General features: G+C 49.5%; 1 protein-coding gene across 1 annotated transcript in view; it reads right to left on the minus strand.

The window, feature by feature from the left end:
• LOC135889509 (zinc finger protein 436-like) overlaps positions 1–18,456 on the minus strand; it is a 91,894-nt gene that overhangs the window by 63,183 nt on the left and 10,255 nt on the right. The window contains exons 3-6 of the mRNA XM_065417377.1: positions 9,670–9,786; positions 8,933–9,319; positions 8,405–8,554; positions 7,536–8,320 (exon numbers count right to left, since the gene is read on the minus strand). Coding sequence (XP_065273449.1) covers positions 7,536–8,320; positions 8,405–8,554; positions 8,933–9,319; positions 9,670–9,786 — 1,439 coding nt within the window. The remainder of the gene's footprint in view (positions 1–7,535; positions 8,321–8,404; positions 8,555–8,932; positions 9,320–9,669; positions 9,787–18,456) is intronic.

Genomic DNA, 18,456 nt, shown 5'->3' on the forward strand with positions numbered 1-18,456 from the left:
GCGGCACGAGCAGGCTTGGGGGGTAGGGAGAAAACTGCCCCCCAGCACAAGCCGGCAGACCAGAGCAGGTTGGGCTGGGTTGCTTCACTTCCTGCCGCCCGGTGATTTCAGGGCGGGCCGACCCCACACTCACGGAGCGGCGGGAAGTGGAGTGACCCGGCCCCAGCCTGCTCTGCTCTGCTCCCCTGGCTCCCAGCCTTGGGACTTGGGGGGCAGGGAGGGACCGCCCCCCAGCATTCACTGGCGGCATGGCTGGGAGCCGGTGGCGCAGAGTGGGCTGGGTCTGGGTCGCTCCACTTCCCACCACCCGGTGAGTGCGGGGTGCGTCCGACCCCTGCTGCAGTCCCCTGGGATGCAGCTCAGGGGAAGGAGTGGAGTGGGGGTGGGGGCTTTGGGGAAGAGGCGGGGTGGGGGCGGAGCTGGAGTGGGGGCTTTGGGGGCAGCTTTTGTGGCTGGCTCAGCTGGCTGGGGGATCGGGCTGGCCACACAGCTGCGTCGTTTGCGTATGGGTAAGAATGGCCCTGGTCACGGTATAGTCAAGTTGCAGTGGGGAAGGTCTAGATTGGGTATTAGGAAACACTATTTCACTAGGAGGGTGATGAAGCACTGGGTTCCCTAGGGAGATGGTGGTTTTTAAGGCCCAGCTTGACAAAGCCCTGGCTGGGATGATTTAGTTGGGGTTGGTCCTGCTTTGAGCAGGGGCTTGGACTAAATACCTCCTGAGATCTCTTCCAACCCTGATTTTCTCTGAGTCTATGTTTCTAAGGTCTAGACTCCAGAGAAAATAATACACTGATGATAATAAGAAGTATATAAAAAGATTTTGCAGTCACTATGGGCATAACTATGATTGTGGTCTGTTTCATTCCTTGTATCTGGCACCACTGCCTTTCCCTTTAGTCTTGTCGTTTACCAAGGGTAAAACTAAACCTCTCTTCAGATACAAGGGAGTGTTTGTGTTCATTCCTGCCAGCTACACAGGGGTTTGATGTTGCTGCTTTCAATCCTCCGGCTCTGCTGGGATAAGGAACAATTCAGGCTGTCACTGAACTGAAGGAGGGAGATGATTTTCTGACTGGGAGGCACCCCTCTCTTAAAGGTGTTTGTCTGGCAGGCAGCCCTGGTTCCCAGGTCTCTCCTGAGGGAAGAAAGTTTCTATGTAAAATACCAACACTTTTAAGGGCGAAGAGGGAAAGGCGATGGCCACATGATGGGGCCAGCATGAACCACAACATGTTATGTGGGATGACTCTGGCCTTGGCTACACTGGCGCTGTACAGCGCTGCAACTTGCTGCGCTCAGGGGTGTGAAAACGCCCCCCCCCCCGAGCGCAGCGAGTACAGCGCTGTAAAGCGCCAGTGTAATCAGAGCCTGCAGTGCTGCACGCTCGCTCGCAGCACTGCAAGCTATTCCCCTCAGAGAGGTGGAGTACATACAGCTCTGGGAAGTCCCAAGTGTAGCCAAGGCCTCTGAACACTGACTGATCTCCACTCCCTTGTATTTGAAGAGATGTTTAGTTTTACCCTTGGAAAACTACAAGGCTGAAGCAATTTTATGGGTCACTAGGATTGAAGGATTTTTTAATGCTACAATTAATTGTAAAAAAAATCAAACCCAGTTAGTTTAAACTTGAGCTGCCTGTTATTAAAGGCTGGTTTCCCCAGGTCAGTTCCAAAAGTTCTTCTAGAAACGCCCTGGGTTCCCTCATGCCTTGGTGGGAACTAAAGGGAATCGTCCAGTGCTGCCCTTAGCTCCGGGCAGATTTTCCAGGGGAGGGGGTGGAATTGACTTGTCTGTTGAGAAGGGAGCCAGGCCAGTTCTGGCAGAACGACGAGAACTCCCCCCATCTTCCCAGCCCCACCCAGGCTCCTGCCTCTGTCCCCCAGGGGGCCCAGCATGTTTGACTCTAGAGCGTGCAGGGGGCAGCAGCTGAGGCCAGTGGACAGCCTGGGCTGGGCAGATGCTCGGAACAGAGCACCAGAGGTCTCTACTGGCTCCCTCCTCAGCACCAAACAATCAGTCCCCCCCCCTGCGACAGCAGCCTGGAGCTAAGGGCAGTGCCCAGTAGTGGTGGAGGTGGGGTCTCTTTTTGCTCTTACTGGGGTGAGCAGGGACCTGGGGGTGTTTCTCGCAGAGCAGTTGGAAGTGAATTGGGGAACCAGCTTTTAATAACAAGCAGCTCAAGTTCAGACTAATTTTGTTACAATTTTCTTTATAATATAAAAGAATTCATAGGTAACCGGGCAGCAATTATTGGAACTCTTTTCTCCTAGTGTTGCCGCCCGTAGAAAGAAACAGCTTTTTGGCTTTTCATGATACGGGAATCAGGTTCGTTCACTGTTCAGAGGCGACACATGGGGCTGTCACGTGCCCTGCCCCTCCGGTATCAGGAGGTACAAGTCATCTCTGCTGGGAGGGGCAGCTTGTCCGCCACTGTCACATTATTGTCCTGACTCTCCGGCAGATGACCACTCTCCCTCCCCTGCCCCTGGAGGGAGGGGAAACCCTTTACCCATGTCTCCAGCTCCCTTCCTTCCTCAGCAGCAGATCTCTAGGTTGTGTTAAAAACACTGCATGGCAGTTCCGGCCAGCGGATGGTTGGAGCTGGCCGTGCTATAGGAACTCTAGGAAATGACACAAAAAATGTCCTGGCGCCTTTTCTGTGCGGGATTCTGTGGGCTGGAGGAAAAGGCCGCTGTCTCACCAAGAACCAGCCGCGCGATGGGTCGGTGCTGGATGTGCAGTGAGCACAAACACTCCTCACTCAGCCTCTCTTCTGCAGTCATTCCTCTGCATTGCTCCTTCCTCAGCCAGCCCCAGAGACACAGGCCATTCGGTCCCCTGACAGCTCCCTGGTGCCGGTGCCCCTTAGATGCAGGACCTGGGGGTGGCTCCTCTCTCAAAGGGCTGGCAGGCTCAGGCCAGGCCCCTGGAGTGGGGTTCACTGTCTACTTACCCAGGTGCCAGGGAATCCCACAGTCCCTTTGTGATGTCAGGTGAGGGAGGGGTCTGGGCCCAGCTGAGCTGCCCAGGGAGAGGGGGCAGGAGGGGCTGGGGCCTGCCTGGCTCTTCTTGGGTTTTGAAACTGACAGGAGATGTGTAGCCAGAGCAAGACTCTGGAGGGAGCAGAACTAGGGTTTGTTATTAGTAGAAATTCAGATCAATGGGAAGCAATTAAACACACAGCAAAGGGTTGTGCAGAGAAAAGGGGCCTGGGACGGGGAAGAAATCTGCTAACTTCTTCCTGGGAATTCATGCGATTTTCTTGTCCTTCTGCCTTTAAGAAAGACACCCAGGAGGGAGGTGGCAAAAACTCACCCCCAGGAGAATTACTTTGAATCTTTTTCCTTTGTTTCTTCCCACCTTTGCCAGTGCAGACAGGAAGGACATGCCCCAAAGCGAAACCCCCGAGCCAGCCCCCTGAACTCTGGCCAAATTGTGTTGGGATCCAAGCTTCCCAGCTTGGCTCTGTTTGAGAGAAAGACAGCTTCTCTCCCGAAAAGGGAAAAGGTTCCTGAGACACATTATTCTGCCCAATGATTCTGCTGCTAAAATTTTGGAATGAAGGAACAGCCCATTAGGCCCTCAGGGTGTAAAGTTAAAATCTCAGCACTGGGCAGTAGGACATGGTATGTGGATTATGGGGAAAGGAGCCCCCAAAACAGCCTGGAGGTCCCTGCTTCAGACACAGGCAGGTTTGTTGTGCGTTTAATGTCCCCTTCCAAGCTGCGTTTGGGGTTTGATAGGTTTAAAGGATGCCTGGCCAAAGGGAATTTTCATTGTTCTCTTTCGAAGAGTTTAAGCCTGGAATTGGCTTTGCTAGCTGGCTAATATCTAGCTGGCAGCCAGGGCCTATCCTCTTTATATTAATTAAATACTCCTGGGGGAATTCTGCGCCACTGCGCCATGCAGAATTTTGCAGAATTCCCAGTCTTCCCCACAGAATTTCTGACCACCACTAGGGGCCGCTGGACTCTGCAGAGCCCGGCTCGTAGGGCCTGGGAGACCCTGCCAGCTCTGGCAAAGAGTGGGGAAGGGCAGGGCTGCACCACACCACGTCCCCTGACAGGGCAGTAAAGAAGTTGGGGAGAGTAAAGACTCTGGGGGTGCTGGTGTTTGGGCCGGGAGCTGCTCCATGGCCAGGCTCTGCCGGGAGGGGGGTGCTGGTGTCTGGCCTGCAGCTGGACTCTGCAGGGAGCGGGTGCTGGTGTCTGGGCCAGGGGCTATCCCACAGCTGGGCTCTGGGGGGATGGGAGTGCAGGTATCTGGGATCTGGGGGCCCGACACATCCCCCTCATAAGAACATAAGAAAGGCCGTACTGGGTCAGACCAAAGGTCCATCTAGCCCAGTATCTGTCTACCGACAGTGGCCAATGCCAGGTGCCCCAGAGGGAGTGAACCTAACAGGCAATGATCAAGTGATCTCTCTCCTGCCATCCATCTCCATCCTCTGACGAACAGAGGCTAGGGACACCATTCTTACCCATCCTGGCTAATAGCCATTTATGGACTTAGCCACCATGAATTTATCCAGTCCCCTTTTAAACATTGTTATAGTCCTAGCCTTCACAACCTCCTCAGGTAAGGAGTTCCACAAGTTGACTGTGCGCTGCGTGAAGAAGAACTTCCTTTTATTTGTTTTAAACCTGCTGCCTATTAATTTCATTTGGTGACCCCTAGTTCTTGTATTATGGGAATAAGTAAATAACTTTTCCTTATCCACTTTCTCAACATCACTCATGATTTTATATACCTCTATCATGTCCCCCCTTAGTCTTCTCTTTTCCAAACTGAAGAGTCCTAGCCTCTTTAATCTTTCCTCATATGGGACCCTCTCTAAACCCTTAATCATTTTAGTTGCTCTTTTCTGAACCTTTTCTAGTGCTAGAATATCTTTTTTGAGGTGAGGAGACCACATCTGTACACAGTATTCGAGATGTGGGCGAACCATGGATTTATATAAGGGCAATAATATATTCTCAGTCTTATTCTCTATCCCCTTTTTAATGATTCCTAACATCCTGTTTGCTTTTTTGACCGCCTCTGCACACTGCGTGGACATCTTTAGAGAACTATCCACGATGACTATCCTCCAAAACCCCCCAACTGGAACTGGGTTGTTGTAGGGATTTCTTTAACTCTTCACTCCTGGGGGAATCATTTTTGCTGTTGTCTGTGTTGTTGACAGGTATTTTGAAATAAATTACCAAAATAATTGAAACTGGAGTGATTATATTGTGTTATTTTGACAAATAAAATATGCAGAATTTTAAAATATTGTGCACAGAGTTTTTAATTTTTTTGGCACAGAATTCCCCTAAGAGTAATTAAAGGGCAGAGTTAAGGTTACCCAGTGGAATGTTGTCTGCCTTCAGAACCTCAGCTTCTACAAAACTCACATGTTTGAAAACTAGGAAATTCAAAGTTAAGGTTGCCCACACAACCTTAACTCCGCCCTCTTTCAGTCATTCCCCAATGTTCCCTCAAAACACAAACATCTTCACTCTGCCAACACCACAGTGGCTGAAAGGCACAATCTCTTCACCTCCATGTACAACCCTTCAAACTAGACCCCCAACTTCAGCTGAGCCTGAGCAGACACAACCCCAAGCCAGGGCAAGCCAGACGGGAGTGGTGACTGGCCCTGACCATTACAGTGAAAGCAGAGAAATCCACAACCAATCCATTTGTACTTACAGATAAACCCCCATTCCACCAACCCCTCATGAGGCAGACACTGCCCCAGCCCACCTCTCCCCTCCCAACTCCCTATTCCTGAAAGCCTGCGTAGGGGAGCTCATTTTCCCTTGTGATGCCCTGAGCCCCCTAGGATGCAGTAACAGAGGGTCCTGTGGCACCTTTAAGACTAACATGTATTGGAGCATAAGCTTTCGTGGGTGAATGCCCACTTCGTCAGACGCATGACACTAGGTTGCAGTGGGAGCTGAGATGGGTTCCCACCCCCCTCTCCCCACAGCTGCTCTCATGTGAGAACCAAAGGGTTAATACAGAGGGAGCTGATAAGGCTCCGACTTGGACTGGCTGATCTCCACCCAGATGCTCCACAGTTCTGACCCATGTAGCTTATTGAAAGACATGACTCGCTAGCTCTTTGTTAATTTTAATGAAATGTATAAAACAAATAAAATGAAGAACACAGCTCACTAAATCTAAACTATCCTTAACACCACTCAACTAGCTCTGTATAAGTCACGTTCAATTTCATATAAAATTAAATTCCAGAGCAGGTTCCATCGGATGAATCAAAAATCAGGAGAGCAGATTCCCCCGTCACTTTCTCCTCTGATCCATTCAAACCGGCTTCGCTCCACATTATTATGGAGTCGTGTTATTGACAACAACAAAAATTAGCATTGTCGTAATAAGGAAAAACTGCCGAGTTTCTCGTGTGCAAACGATCCCAGCTCAGCAGGGAAATGTCCAGAGGTGGCTTTGTCAATAGACAGAAACTGGGATTTAAACTCGGAATGATTGCACTGTGTTTGGGATCCACGGAAATTCCCCATCCAGGTCTGGGACACTTTCATCTCCAGCCCTAACGAGTCAGATTTAGGATCAATTTGCTATGAAGTGCAGAGACTTTGTGGGAGGTGGAGGGGTAGAACAGAGGTGGATAAACTCCATTGTGGCTCAGACAGACGCCAGCGCTGCTGGAGTGAGCGGGCCTAGTGACGGCGATGGGGAAGGAGGTAATCCCGCCGACTCACCCCATTTCCTTCCGGTGTCGCAGAGGCTGAAATGATACATTTGTCCCACTCCTGCTCCTCCTCTTTGTTATATTGAAATAGATTTTAAATGAGGAAAATGGGGGAAAAAACAAACAACCCGCTGCCCAGCACAACCTGGACCAGCGTGAGAACAACTGGGAATGAGACAATCTGTCACCAAAGGGGGAATTTAGTGACTCTAACAATCGCTCTGCTAGTGCGGTGAGAGTATAAATGTGATGCTCAGGGCTTGTCTCGAGTATGAAAATTGTTGTTGATTAGGACAGGTCAAAGGGGAAGGTGCTAGCTAACCCCAACCCCTGTGCCTGGGCTATGTCAGCACAGCACATCTAGCAGGGTGTTTACATTAGGGTAGCTACCTCCAGCAGGCCGACTCCATGGAAAATCCTAGAGGAGGCAAAGCCCAGGTCGATTTTTGCTCAGTTTAGCTACTTGAGGTCACTCCTATTTCCCACCCCTGGGGCTGATGGACACTCCTGGCAGGAGAGAGACACTCCCATGATGACTCACATTAGAAAGGAGTTGGTAGAAAGGACCACAGGATTCACTCCAGAGAAGGGCGACCTGCAAAATGAAAAGCAGGCAACTCACCTGGGGGAGCTGAGAGAATAGGGTGACACAAATGGTGCAAACAGCCCTAAAAAGTCCCTGTGTGGGAATTAGCAAATGGCTTTAAAACAATCTTTTCTCTGCCCTGCACAAAGTGTTTATGGTGTGTCTCTATCCTGTGACATTGCTGATGTCTATTATGGTGTGAGCTCCGGATGAAACTTTTCCCGCATTCACAGGCTGCTCTCGTGGGTGGATCCTCTGATGACTGATGAGACTTGAGCTCTGAGTGAACTTTTTCCCGCACTCACAGCACTCATAGGGTCGCTCTCCCGTGTGCATTCTCTGATGATTAATAAGGTCTGATTTAAAAGTGAAGCTTTTCCCGCACTCAAAGCATTCATAGGGTCTCTCTCCCGTGTGGATCCCCTGATGTCTAATAAGGGATGAACTCTCAGTGAAGTTTTTCCCGCACTCACAGCACTCATAGGGTTTCTCTCCTGTGTGGATCCTCCGATGTTTAATAAGGCCTGAGCTCTGAGTGAACGTTTGCCCGCACTCAGAGCATGTATAGGGGCGCTCTCCTGTGTGGATTCTCTGGTGATTAATAAGGCCTGAGCGCTGAGTGAACCTTTTCCCACACTCACAGCACTCATAGGGTCTCTCTCCTGTGTGGCCTGTCTGATGTTTAATAACGTTTGATTTCTCACTGAACTGTTTCCCCCACTCAGAGCATGTATAGGGTCGCTCTCCCGTGTGGATTCTCTGGTGATTAATAAGGCCTGAGCGCTGAGTGAATTTTTTCCCACACTCACAGCACTCATAGGGACTCTGCTCTGCGTGGCCTCTCTGATGTGCGCTAAGGTTTGATTTCTGACTGAACTGTCTCCCGCACTCACAGCATTCATAGGGGCGCTCTCCTGTGTGGACCCTCTGATGTTTATTAACATCTGATTTGAAAGCGAAGCTTTTCCCACACTCACAGCATTTATACGGTCTCTCTCCTGTGTGAATCCTCTGATGTCTGATAAGGGATGAGCTCCGAGTGAAGCTTTTCCCGCACTCACAGCACTCATAGGGTCTACGGTCTGTGTGGCTTGTCTGATGTTTAGTAAGGTTTGATTTCTCACTGAACTGTTTCCCACACTCACAACATTCATAGGGTCTCTCTCCCGTGTGGCTTGTCTGATGTTTGATAAATTTTGATTTCTCAATGAATTGTTTCCCGCACTCAGAGCATTCGTAGGGGCGCTCTCCTGTGTGGAGCTTCTCATGTTTAAATAGGGCTGAGCTCTGAGCGAACATTTGTCCGCACTCACAGCATGTGTAGGGTCGCTCTCCTGTGTGCATTCTCTGATGATTAATAAGGACTGAGCTCTGAGTGAACTTTTTCCCGCACTCACAGCATTCATACGGTCTCTCTCCTGTGTGGATCCTCTGATGTCTAGTAAGGGTAGAGCTCCGAGTGAAGCTTTTCCCGCACTCACAGCACTCATAGGGTCTGTCTCCTGTATGAATTCTTTGATGTCTAATAAGGGTAGAGCTCCGAGTGAAGCTTTTCCTGCACTCACAGCACTCATAGGGTCTCTCTCTTGTGTGGCTTGTCTGATGTGTAACAAAGTTTGATTTCTCACTGAACTGTTTCCCACACTCACAGCATTTGTAGGGGCGCTCTCCCGTGTGGATCCGCTGATGTCTAACGAGGGTGGAGTTCAGAGTGAAGTGTTTCCCACACTCAGTGCATGTGTTTTTTCTCTCTTCTGTGGGTATTCTCTGCTGGGCTGTGATTTCCTTGGAGTTCTGGTGAGTCCCCTGACAATTAATGGATTTGCCCACTTTCTCCCTGGGCTGGTTTCCCTGCTGCCTCTCTGGCCTGTCCTGACTCTCACAGGCTTTTCCCTGCACACGACACCTGGACACATTCCCTTGGGATCCTTGCAATAATCCCCCGTGTGCTTCCACTTGCTTAGCATCTTCCTGCTGAGGATTCAGCTCCTCGTTCTCACTCACCATCCCAGCACCTGCTGGGACAGAGAGAGAAACCTCAGAAACAGGGGCAGAAAACGGGGAAACAAAGCAAAATTAGAGCTGGAGAGACAGAAAAAAAAAACCCTGGTAGCGAATTCTCTTAAACTTTTCTCCACAGGGGCAAGAAGAGGGGATGTGGAGGCAGAATTGTATCCGTCAGGTAGGGAGCTGCTGCCAGGTGTCAGTGAGGATGAGTAGGAAGCCAGGAGCGATAGCTGCCCATAGGGTACAAGGCCTCCTGGGGATCCTCCTGAACTCAGAGAGCTCCCAAGGCCTTTTTAGGGAGTCCCAGCTCCTTCCTTCAGGCACGGAGCATTTTTGAATTGGTTTAATGATCCCTCACCTGTGCAGGCAGCTCTCAGGATCTCTCCTTCCTCAGAGCCCTGGAGATCCAGGACCCACGGCTCCTCCCCTCGTTCCAGCTGGGAGATCACGTCAGGTTTTGAAAAGGGAAACCCTGCTGAGTGGATAGAAAACAAGGGAGATCAGGGGAGTTCATGGGACATTTCTCACAAAGAAGAGTCTATTGGTTTAAGCCCAGCCCATTTTAAAGTAGTCAAATCCTGAGGGCAGCTCCCCAGGTGCTCAAAGGTGCAGGACACTCTGCGTATGAGGGATTTAACTATCCCCATCTCTGCTGGGAACACACACAGCCAGACACTCCCGTGACATTGAGACAGAAAGGGTCAAGCAGCTCGCAGGCTAAATGTCCCAAATTCAACCTTTAGAGACATGCTAGAAAAGTATGTAAATAGTAATTAGGGCTATTCCTTATAAATAGTTAATATAGCCATGTCCCATAGATGAGAGTTCTGAAATGCAAACCGGTATTGTGAGAGAATTAGAGGTAATACTAATTCTATGTGTTTACTTATAACTTGTTAGATGTTAGCCAGGTAAACAGACGGTTCCTGTCTGTCACTATATCTACTGATTCAGAGATCAAAAGGGAATATTAACATTTAGAAGAAACTTGGGTGTAATAATGTCATCGTCTATATTTCTCTTTTAAGTTTGTAGTAAATGGTCTATGAACTGCTCAATGGAGAATTACCTTATGCTGATGAATGCAACTAGTTACCTGTGTATCCATAGGAAATAGGGGGGTTTATTTCAAGCCACAATGGAATGCCGGCTGTCAAGAGGCTGCCAGAGAGCTATAAAAAGAACTTTTGGCCCTGATCCTGTTATCTCAGATCTGCTTAAGCTTCGTCAGGGGAAGTTTGAGTCTCAAGGCTGAGGTTCCCTGCTCCTGTATGGGTCACCCCGATATTCGGCATTGGACTGTGACCTATGGAACTAATTCTGGAAGAACTATTTACAACTTTGACGCTCACCATCTCTACTATGAAACTGACCTAAGAACTCAACTCATATCTGCATGGATCATGGTCTTTTAACCAATACTCTCTCTCTCTTCTTTTTCATAAATCTTAGTTTAGTTAATAAGAATTGGCAGTAAGCGTGGATTTGGGAAAGATCTGAACTATTCACTGACCTGGTGGGTAATGTCTCCGATCCTTTGGGATTGGTAGAACTTTTTAGGATGAACAAGATTTTCAGTAATCCTCATCATATTTAACTTGGCTGTCTGGGTGGGAGCCCAAGGCTGCATTGTTCCAAGGGAACTGTGTTACTGAATTCTGGGTAAGCAGGAAGGTATTGTAGAAGCTGTTTTGTTGCTGAATCGGTGAATCTCATTATTAGAAATAACCACCAGTTTTGGGAATTGTCTGCCCCATTTATTGCAGTTTGCCCTGAGTGAGCAATGTCAGCGTGACCCCACTCCACCCCCCCAGTCACAGCTCCTCATCAAAGGGGCTCCCAAAACACAGACACAGTAACCCCATGCCCCAGAAAGTTAAGGCTCCAGCCAGAGGGGAAGTCACCTTGGACCTGCTCCTTAACCACAGAGAGACACGCAGACACAATGAAAGTTGTAGGAAGGCTGGGACCGGTGAGCATGGACTGGTGGGATTCAGCGCAGTAAGGGATAGGACGGACCGGGGATGTAGACATTACTACAGCAATGGAAAGGGGTCTCCCATTGGCATAGGTCATCCACCTCCCCGAGTGGCAGTAGCTAGGTTGATGGAAGCATTATTTTCTGTTTAAAGATCAATTTTTCTAACTACACTAAAAGCCACATTTATTCGAATTGTCTTGATATTTTCTGGGATTTATGGGCATTCAGGGAAGGGTTATTGGTCCAAATATGGGTCTGTTTGATCACGAGGTCCCTGAGATACAGCTCTGCCACCAGAGGCAGCTTTTTACAAAGTCATCTTGCTCTTTTAACATTTTACTGCACACAGCTGGGGCTGAAACTATTATTGTTCTCCTTGTTCCCTGACAGATCTCAGTCACTTGGCATTTATCTCAGTTAGTACATAGCACCCACTGCCGCTTTGGGAAACTAGGACTGAAAAAGTCAATACCTGTAGAATTTGGAATTTCAGAGCAGCACAAGCCAAACTGGTGAGTCACGGACACTGAAATGCAGACGTGCTGCAAGACTAAGTCCCTGTTAACTGCTAGAGGGTTTCCCGCAATCTGCTGTCACGGTAAAGGGTTGGCTCAAGGGGATGTGCTGTGGCCACTGAACCTAAACTACACTCATGAATTTGAGATTGAGCCCTACCTCTGATACCTTTCAGACAATGTGTGCTGTGCATTTTTCTTGCATTCTGCAGAAGTTCCTCTTGGAAGTTTTGCCCTCTGATACCAACATGTTTGGGTTAAAAGTAATAGTTTAAAGTGCTCTGAAATCCACATGCAGACCCTTGCCCGGTCTGCACTTAAAAGTTTTGCCAGCTTAGTTGTGTCAGTTATGGGTGTGAAAAAATCACACCGCTAACCAATGTTCCCTTGAATATTTTCCATCCATGTGCAGGTTGAATTTTGTTATGTGCAGCACCAATCTTGAGGTATGTGCGGATGTGCACCACCAGTGCAAACAAAAACCCTAGATATAATATATATTCTTAAACAGTTCATAGGTATGGAGGAAGAAGAAAAAATATGAAAACAAGGGATAATTAACAAGTTGCACTGCCTAAGATGTTTATTTAATATGAAATCAAATACAAAGAAAATTAACACTGTTCTCGGAGTACATGCATTTTATCATCCTTTCTAACAACGCAAGTTAGTAAACACACCAAAATGTGGCATACTGAAAACAGCTATAGAAATAAAACAAAGCCATGGCCATTAAGCAAAAGCATAAAAAATATGCACCAGAGGCCCAATTTAATAACCTACTCCTACCATAGACCACTAAATCTTCAGGGAAAGCTGCTCTCAAAAAATGAAGCATCTGCCAAAACACTAGCATGCTATGGACTTTTGCAGTTCACAAAACTATCCCTCTTGCATGCATATTATCTGCGCACACAGCTCAGCTTTAGGATGCTAAACAACTCTATGAGTCAATTAGAAATAGTTAATACAATATTTTCTGATGCTGGAAAGGAGAGTAAAAGGCATTCACTCAGGGTATGTCTACACTACGAGAGTAGTTCGATTTTACTTAAATCGAATATGTGGAATCGATATTACAAAGTCGAACGTGTGTGTCCACACTAAGGACAGTAATTCGACTTTGTGAGTCCACACTAACGGGGCAAGCGTCGACATTGGAAGCGGTGCACTGTGGGCAGCTATCCCACAGTTCCCGCAGTCCCCGCTGCCCATTGGAATTCTGGGTCGAGCCCCCAATGCCTTCTGGGGAAAAAATGTGTCGAGGGTGGTTTTGGGTAACTGTCGTCATCGAACCGTCACTCCCGCCCTCCCTCCCTGAAAGCGCCGGCGGGAAATCAGTTCGCGCACTTTTCTGGTCAGTGACAGTGCGGACGCCACAGCACTGCGAGCATGGAGCCCGCTGCGACCATCGCTGCAGTTATGGCCGTTATCAACACCTCGCACCTTATCATCCACCTTTCCCAGAGGCAGATGCTGAGAAATCGGGCGAGGAGGCTACGGCAGCGCGGTGAGGACCTGAAGTCTGAGAGTGGCACAGACCTGTCACAAAGCACAGGACCCCACGCCGAGGACATCATGGTGGCAATGGGTCATGTTGATGTTGTGGAACGGCGATTCTGGGCCCGGGAAACAAGCACGGACTGGTGGGACCGCATAGTGCTGCAGGTCTGGGATGAATCCCAGTGGCTGCGAAACTTTCGCATGCGGAAGGGGACTTTCCTGGAACTTTGTGAGTTGCTGTCCCCTGCCCTGAAGCGCAAGGACACCTGGATGCGAGCAGCCCTGACTGTCCAGAAGCGAGTGGCCATAGCCCTCTGGAAGCTTGCAACGCCGGACAGCTACCGGTCAGTCGCGAACCACTTTGGCGTGGGCAAATCTACCGTGGGGGTTGTTGTGATGCAAGTAGCCAACGCAATCGTTGAGCTACTGCTCTCAAAGGTAGTGACCCTGGGAAACGTGGAGGTCATCATAGATGGCTTCGCCGCGATGGGATTCCCAAACTGCGGTGGGGCTATAGATGGAACTCACATCCCTATCCTGGGACCGGACCACCAGGCCAGCCAGTACATTAACCGAAAGGGCTACTTTTCAATGGTGCTGCAAGCACTGGTGGACCATAGGGGACGTTTTACAAACATCAACGTCGGATGGCCGGGCAAGGTTCATGACGCTCGTGTTTTCAGGAACTCTGGTCTGTTTAGACGGCTGCAGGAAGGTATTTACTTCCCGGACCACAAAATAACTCTTGGGGATGTGGAGATGCCTATAGTCATCCTTGGGGACCCAGCCTACCCGCTAATGCCCTGGCTCATGAAGCCCTATACAGGCGCCCTGGACAGTGAAAAAGAACTCTTCAACTACCGGCTGAGCAAGTGCAGAATGGTGGTGGAGTGTGCTTTTGGACGTCTCAAGGGGAGATGGAGAACCTTACTGACTCGCTCTGATCTCAGCGAAACCAATATCCCCATTGTTATTGCAGCTTGCTGTGTGCTCCACAATCTGTGTGAGAGCAATGGGGAGACCTTTATGGCGGGGTGGGAGGTTGAGGCAAATAGCCTGGCTGCTGATTACGCCCAGCCAGACAGCCGTGCGATTAGAAGAGCCCAGCGGGACGCGCTGTGCATCCGGGAGGCTTTGAAAGCTAGGTTCCTGAGTGAGCAGGGTAACCTGTGACTATTAAGTTTGTTTACAGAGAAGCTGAACCTGCCCCCGTTTCTTTACCCAGTAAATGTTCACTATCCTCTCCACTTACATACCCCGTTCCCCCCGTTCCCCCCCCTTCCAACACACGTTTAAAAATAAAATCACTTGAAATTACTGTTTTCGCGGGAAAGTGTTGAACCTGGGACGCAGACTGTGGTGGGGAGCGGGTGTAGTGTAGTGATGCAAAGGACGCTTCTAAACTCGAGGAATGACAGGCTCCGCACTGGTGGACTGGTTGTTTCAACGGAGCCTGCCACCCCTCCTGTTCGGGACTCTGTGTGCGGGGGCTATGTGACTTTGTGGCAGGGGGAGGACGGTTACAGATCCCCTGCTGTGTGGCTCTGTCATCCAGGATAAGGACCGCTGCATAAGATCTCTAACCGCCCTCCCCTGCCACAAAGTCACATAGCCGCCCCCCCCCCGAACATGAAAACCACCTCCCAGAGTGACCAGGGTAACTAGTGAATGCAATGTGTGTGTGCCCTGCTGTTGAACCTGCCCCCGTGTCTGTACCCTGGTAAAGGTGACTGTCCTGTCCAATTACCAACCCCCTTCCCCCCCTTCAAACAGACTCTCCTCTAAAAGAACATGATGGAAACAGTAATTAACAGAAACGTATTTTTTATTAGCAACTACACATGAAACTGGGGGATGAAACTGGGACGGGGGCTTGGGTGAGGCGGGAAGGAAAGGACTTATCAAATTTTGGGGAATGAGAGCCTTCTGGTACTTGAGCAGTCTGCAGGGGTGGAGTGAGAGTTTTCACGGACTCTGCCGCCCCTCCTTCTTGGGACTTTGGGTGAGGGGGGTATGGGACTTGGTGGCGGGGGAGGGCGGTTAGAGATAGACTGCAGCGGGGCTCTGTCCTCCTGCCTCCGGTCCTGCAGAACATCCACAAGGCGCCGGAGCGTGTCCGTTTGCTCCCTCATTAGTCCAAGCAGCGTTTGAGTCGCCTGCTGGTCTTCCTGCCGCCACCTCTCCTCCCGTTCCATGTGTGATCGGTGCATTTGGGACAAGTTCTCCCTCCACTGGGTCTGCTGGGCTGCCTGGGCTCGGGAACAGCCCATAAGTTCCGAGAACATGTCCTCCCGTGTCCTCTTCTTCCTACGCCTAATCTGCGCTAGCCTCTGGGAGTGTAATGCCAGGCTAGGTCGGGAGACAGTCGCAGCTGTGGGATGGGAAAAAGGGAGTGAATTCCTCAGAAAGATAAATTTTTGGGTGAACAAAGAACATAGTCTTTCTCTGTGAACAAGACCATGCACAGCACCTATCACATGCGCACTCAGGACAAGGTCGAATTTTCGGCCTTCGCATTCAGTGCCTGGGGTCTTGCAGTGCAGATCAGACAAGCGGGACAGGACAGCGGAATTTGGGTAACAGGCTGACATGGTAAGCCGTAGACTTGTGGCTGCTTAAAACTTTAATAATAGCACTGGCCTCCTTTCACGTTCAAAGCAATGCCAGTCCCTGCTGCCAGCAATCCGGGAAGCATGAACTCTGCCCCTGTCCCACCCCCTCGTGGCTGTCCCAGGGAAAGATCCCTGTATGCTGCTCCTCTCCCGCCTCTACCGCGTGGCTCTAAACCGTCGGTTACAGTTCTGTAAAGGAACAGGCAAGCAGTCCCAATACTAACATTCCCCTACCTAATTCAAAGCAGGTCACCATGAGCGACATCACTCTGATGAGGATTTCAGAGACGGAGAAAGAACGGATGCTTCGGGAAAGCCTGCAAAGACCAGGGCCATATGCCGCCATGCTCTGCAAGGCAATGATACCCGAGTACTTGATTGTCTCCTGGCGCGGAAACGTTTCCTACCACGGAGGACCCAATAAGGCCGCTCTCCCCAGGAACCTGATGCAAAGGCTTTCCAATTACCTCCAGGAGAGCTTCGTGGAGATGTCCCAGGAGGATTTCTGCTCTATCCCCGGACATATAGACCGCATTTTACTGTAGCTGCACTGGCAGGGACTAAACAGTAGAGCGGCTAGGGCAAAACAATCATGCTAAACCGGACATAGTTAGATTTTTTTTCAGTAGTTGCACTGCCAAGGACTGAAACGTTAAGCGCCTAGGGCAAAGTAATCATGAAAAACCCATTGTTAATATTGTTAATATTCCTGTTCTGTTAAAAATAAATGTTTACATGTTTAAAACACTTACTGACTGATCCTTCCCCTGATTCTGTGTCCGGGTTAACGCCTGGGGACGGTTGGTAGGGGATCCCTGTAAGGGTGATGAAGAGATCCTGGCTGTCGGGGAAATCAGCGTTGTAAGCGCTGTCGACTGCCTCGTCCTCCTCATCTCCTTCCTCATCTTCCCCGTCCGCTAACATGTCCGAGGAACTGGCCGTCGACAATATCCCATCCTCAGAGTCCACGGTCAGTGGTGGGGTAGTGGTGGCGGCCGCATCTAGGATGGAATGCAGTGCCTCGTAGAAACGGGATGTCTGGGGCTGGGATCCGGAGCGTCTGTTTGCCTCTTTGGTCTTCTGGTAGCCTTGTCTCAGCTCCTTGATTTTCACGCGGCACTGCGTTGCATCCCGGCTGTATCCTCTCTCTGCCATGGCTTTTGAGATCTTCTCGTAGATCTTTGCATTCCGTCTTTTCGATCGCAGCTCGGAAAGCACGGACTCATCGCCCCACACAGCGATGAGATCCAAGACTTCCCGATCAGTCCATGCTGGGGCCCTCTTTCTATTCTGAGATGGCATGGCCATCTCTGCTGGAGAGCTCTGCATCGTTGCCAGTGCTGCTGAGCTCGCCACGATGTCCAAACAGGAAATGAGATTCAAACTGCCCAGACAGGAAAAGGAATTCAAATTTTCCCAGGGCTTTTCCTGTGTGGCTGGTCAGAGCATCCGAGCTCGGACTGCTGTCCAGAGCGTCAACAGAGTGGTGCACTGTGGGATAGCTCCCGGAGCTATTACCATCGATTTCCATCCACACCTAGCCTAATTCGACATGGCCATGTCGAATTTAGCGCTACTCCCCTCGTTGGGGAGGAGTACAGAAGTCGAATTTAAGAGACCTCTATGTCGAACTAAATAGCTTCGTGGTGTGGACGGGTGCAGAGTTAATCCGATGTAACGGTGCTAAATTCGACATAAACTCCTAGTGTAGACCAGGCCTCAGGCTTATACAATTTCTCTGGGATGTCAACTCTTAATTTGATGAATACTTCACACACATAGAACAGTAAAAATAAGTAATAAAGCAACACAGACAGCAAAGAAAACCCCAAACAAACAAGTGACAACACTGAAAATACGAAGGGAAGTAAAACATCAGGTGGTTGGTTATGGGTATTTTAAATGAGTGTTTAGGACCCACGCTATGCAAGTGCAACAGAGCCCTGTAGAAACGGGCAAAGTTCTCCTGGTTTGAAACTTTCACATTGTGTGTGTGTGTGTCACCAACTCAAAGAGTAGAAGCCCTGGAGCACATTGACAACAATCATGCAAATATCATGAGGTCGGCCTAGCCACATGCTTTTGCTCCAGTATTCATTCACTAAAGCCCCAATCCTGCAAACGCCTATGCATGGGAGCCCTCCACATGCATAACTGTTTGCAGGGTCAGTATCTAAGAGAGAGTAAATAACATGAAAGCAGCTTCTTAAAGCCACACCAATCAAAATAAAATCACAGATCTATTTCTTTTAACCTTGGATTGCTGTAATTTACCCATAAGATCACTACAACAGAAAGATCAAAGTGTTTTTTCAGTTTGTTCACTGTGTGGACTTGACAGCAGTTTAGAGCCTGATCCTGCGCTTATTAAGACCTCACTGCAACCTAATCTGCAGTCTGCACTCTTTAAAAATACTCATATAACCTCCTCAGCACTCTAGGAAGAGGACAGTGGGTGGGTGAGATTCTGTGGCCTGTGTTGTGCAGGAGGTCAGACTAGACCACAATAGGGCAAACTACGGCCCACGGGCCAC

Source organism: Emys orbicularis, chromosome 15, assembly GCF_028017835.1.
Source record: "Emys orbicularis isolate rEmyOrb1 chromosome 15, rEmyOrb1.hap1, whole genome shotgun sequence".
In the NCBI taxonomy this organism is placed as follows: Eukaryota; Metazoa; Chordata; order Testudines; family Emydidae; genus Emys; species Emys orbicularis.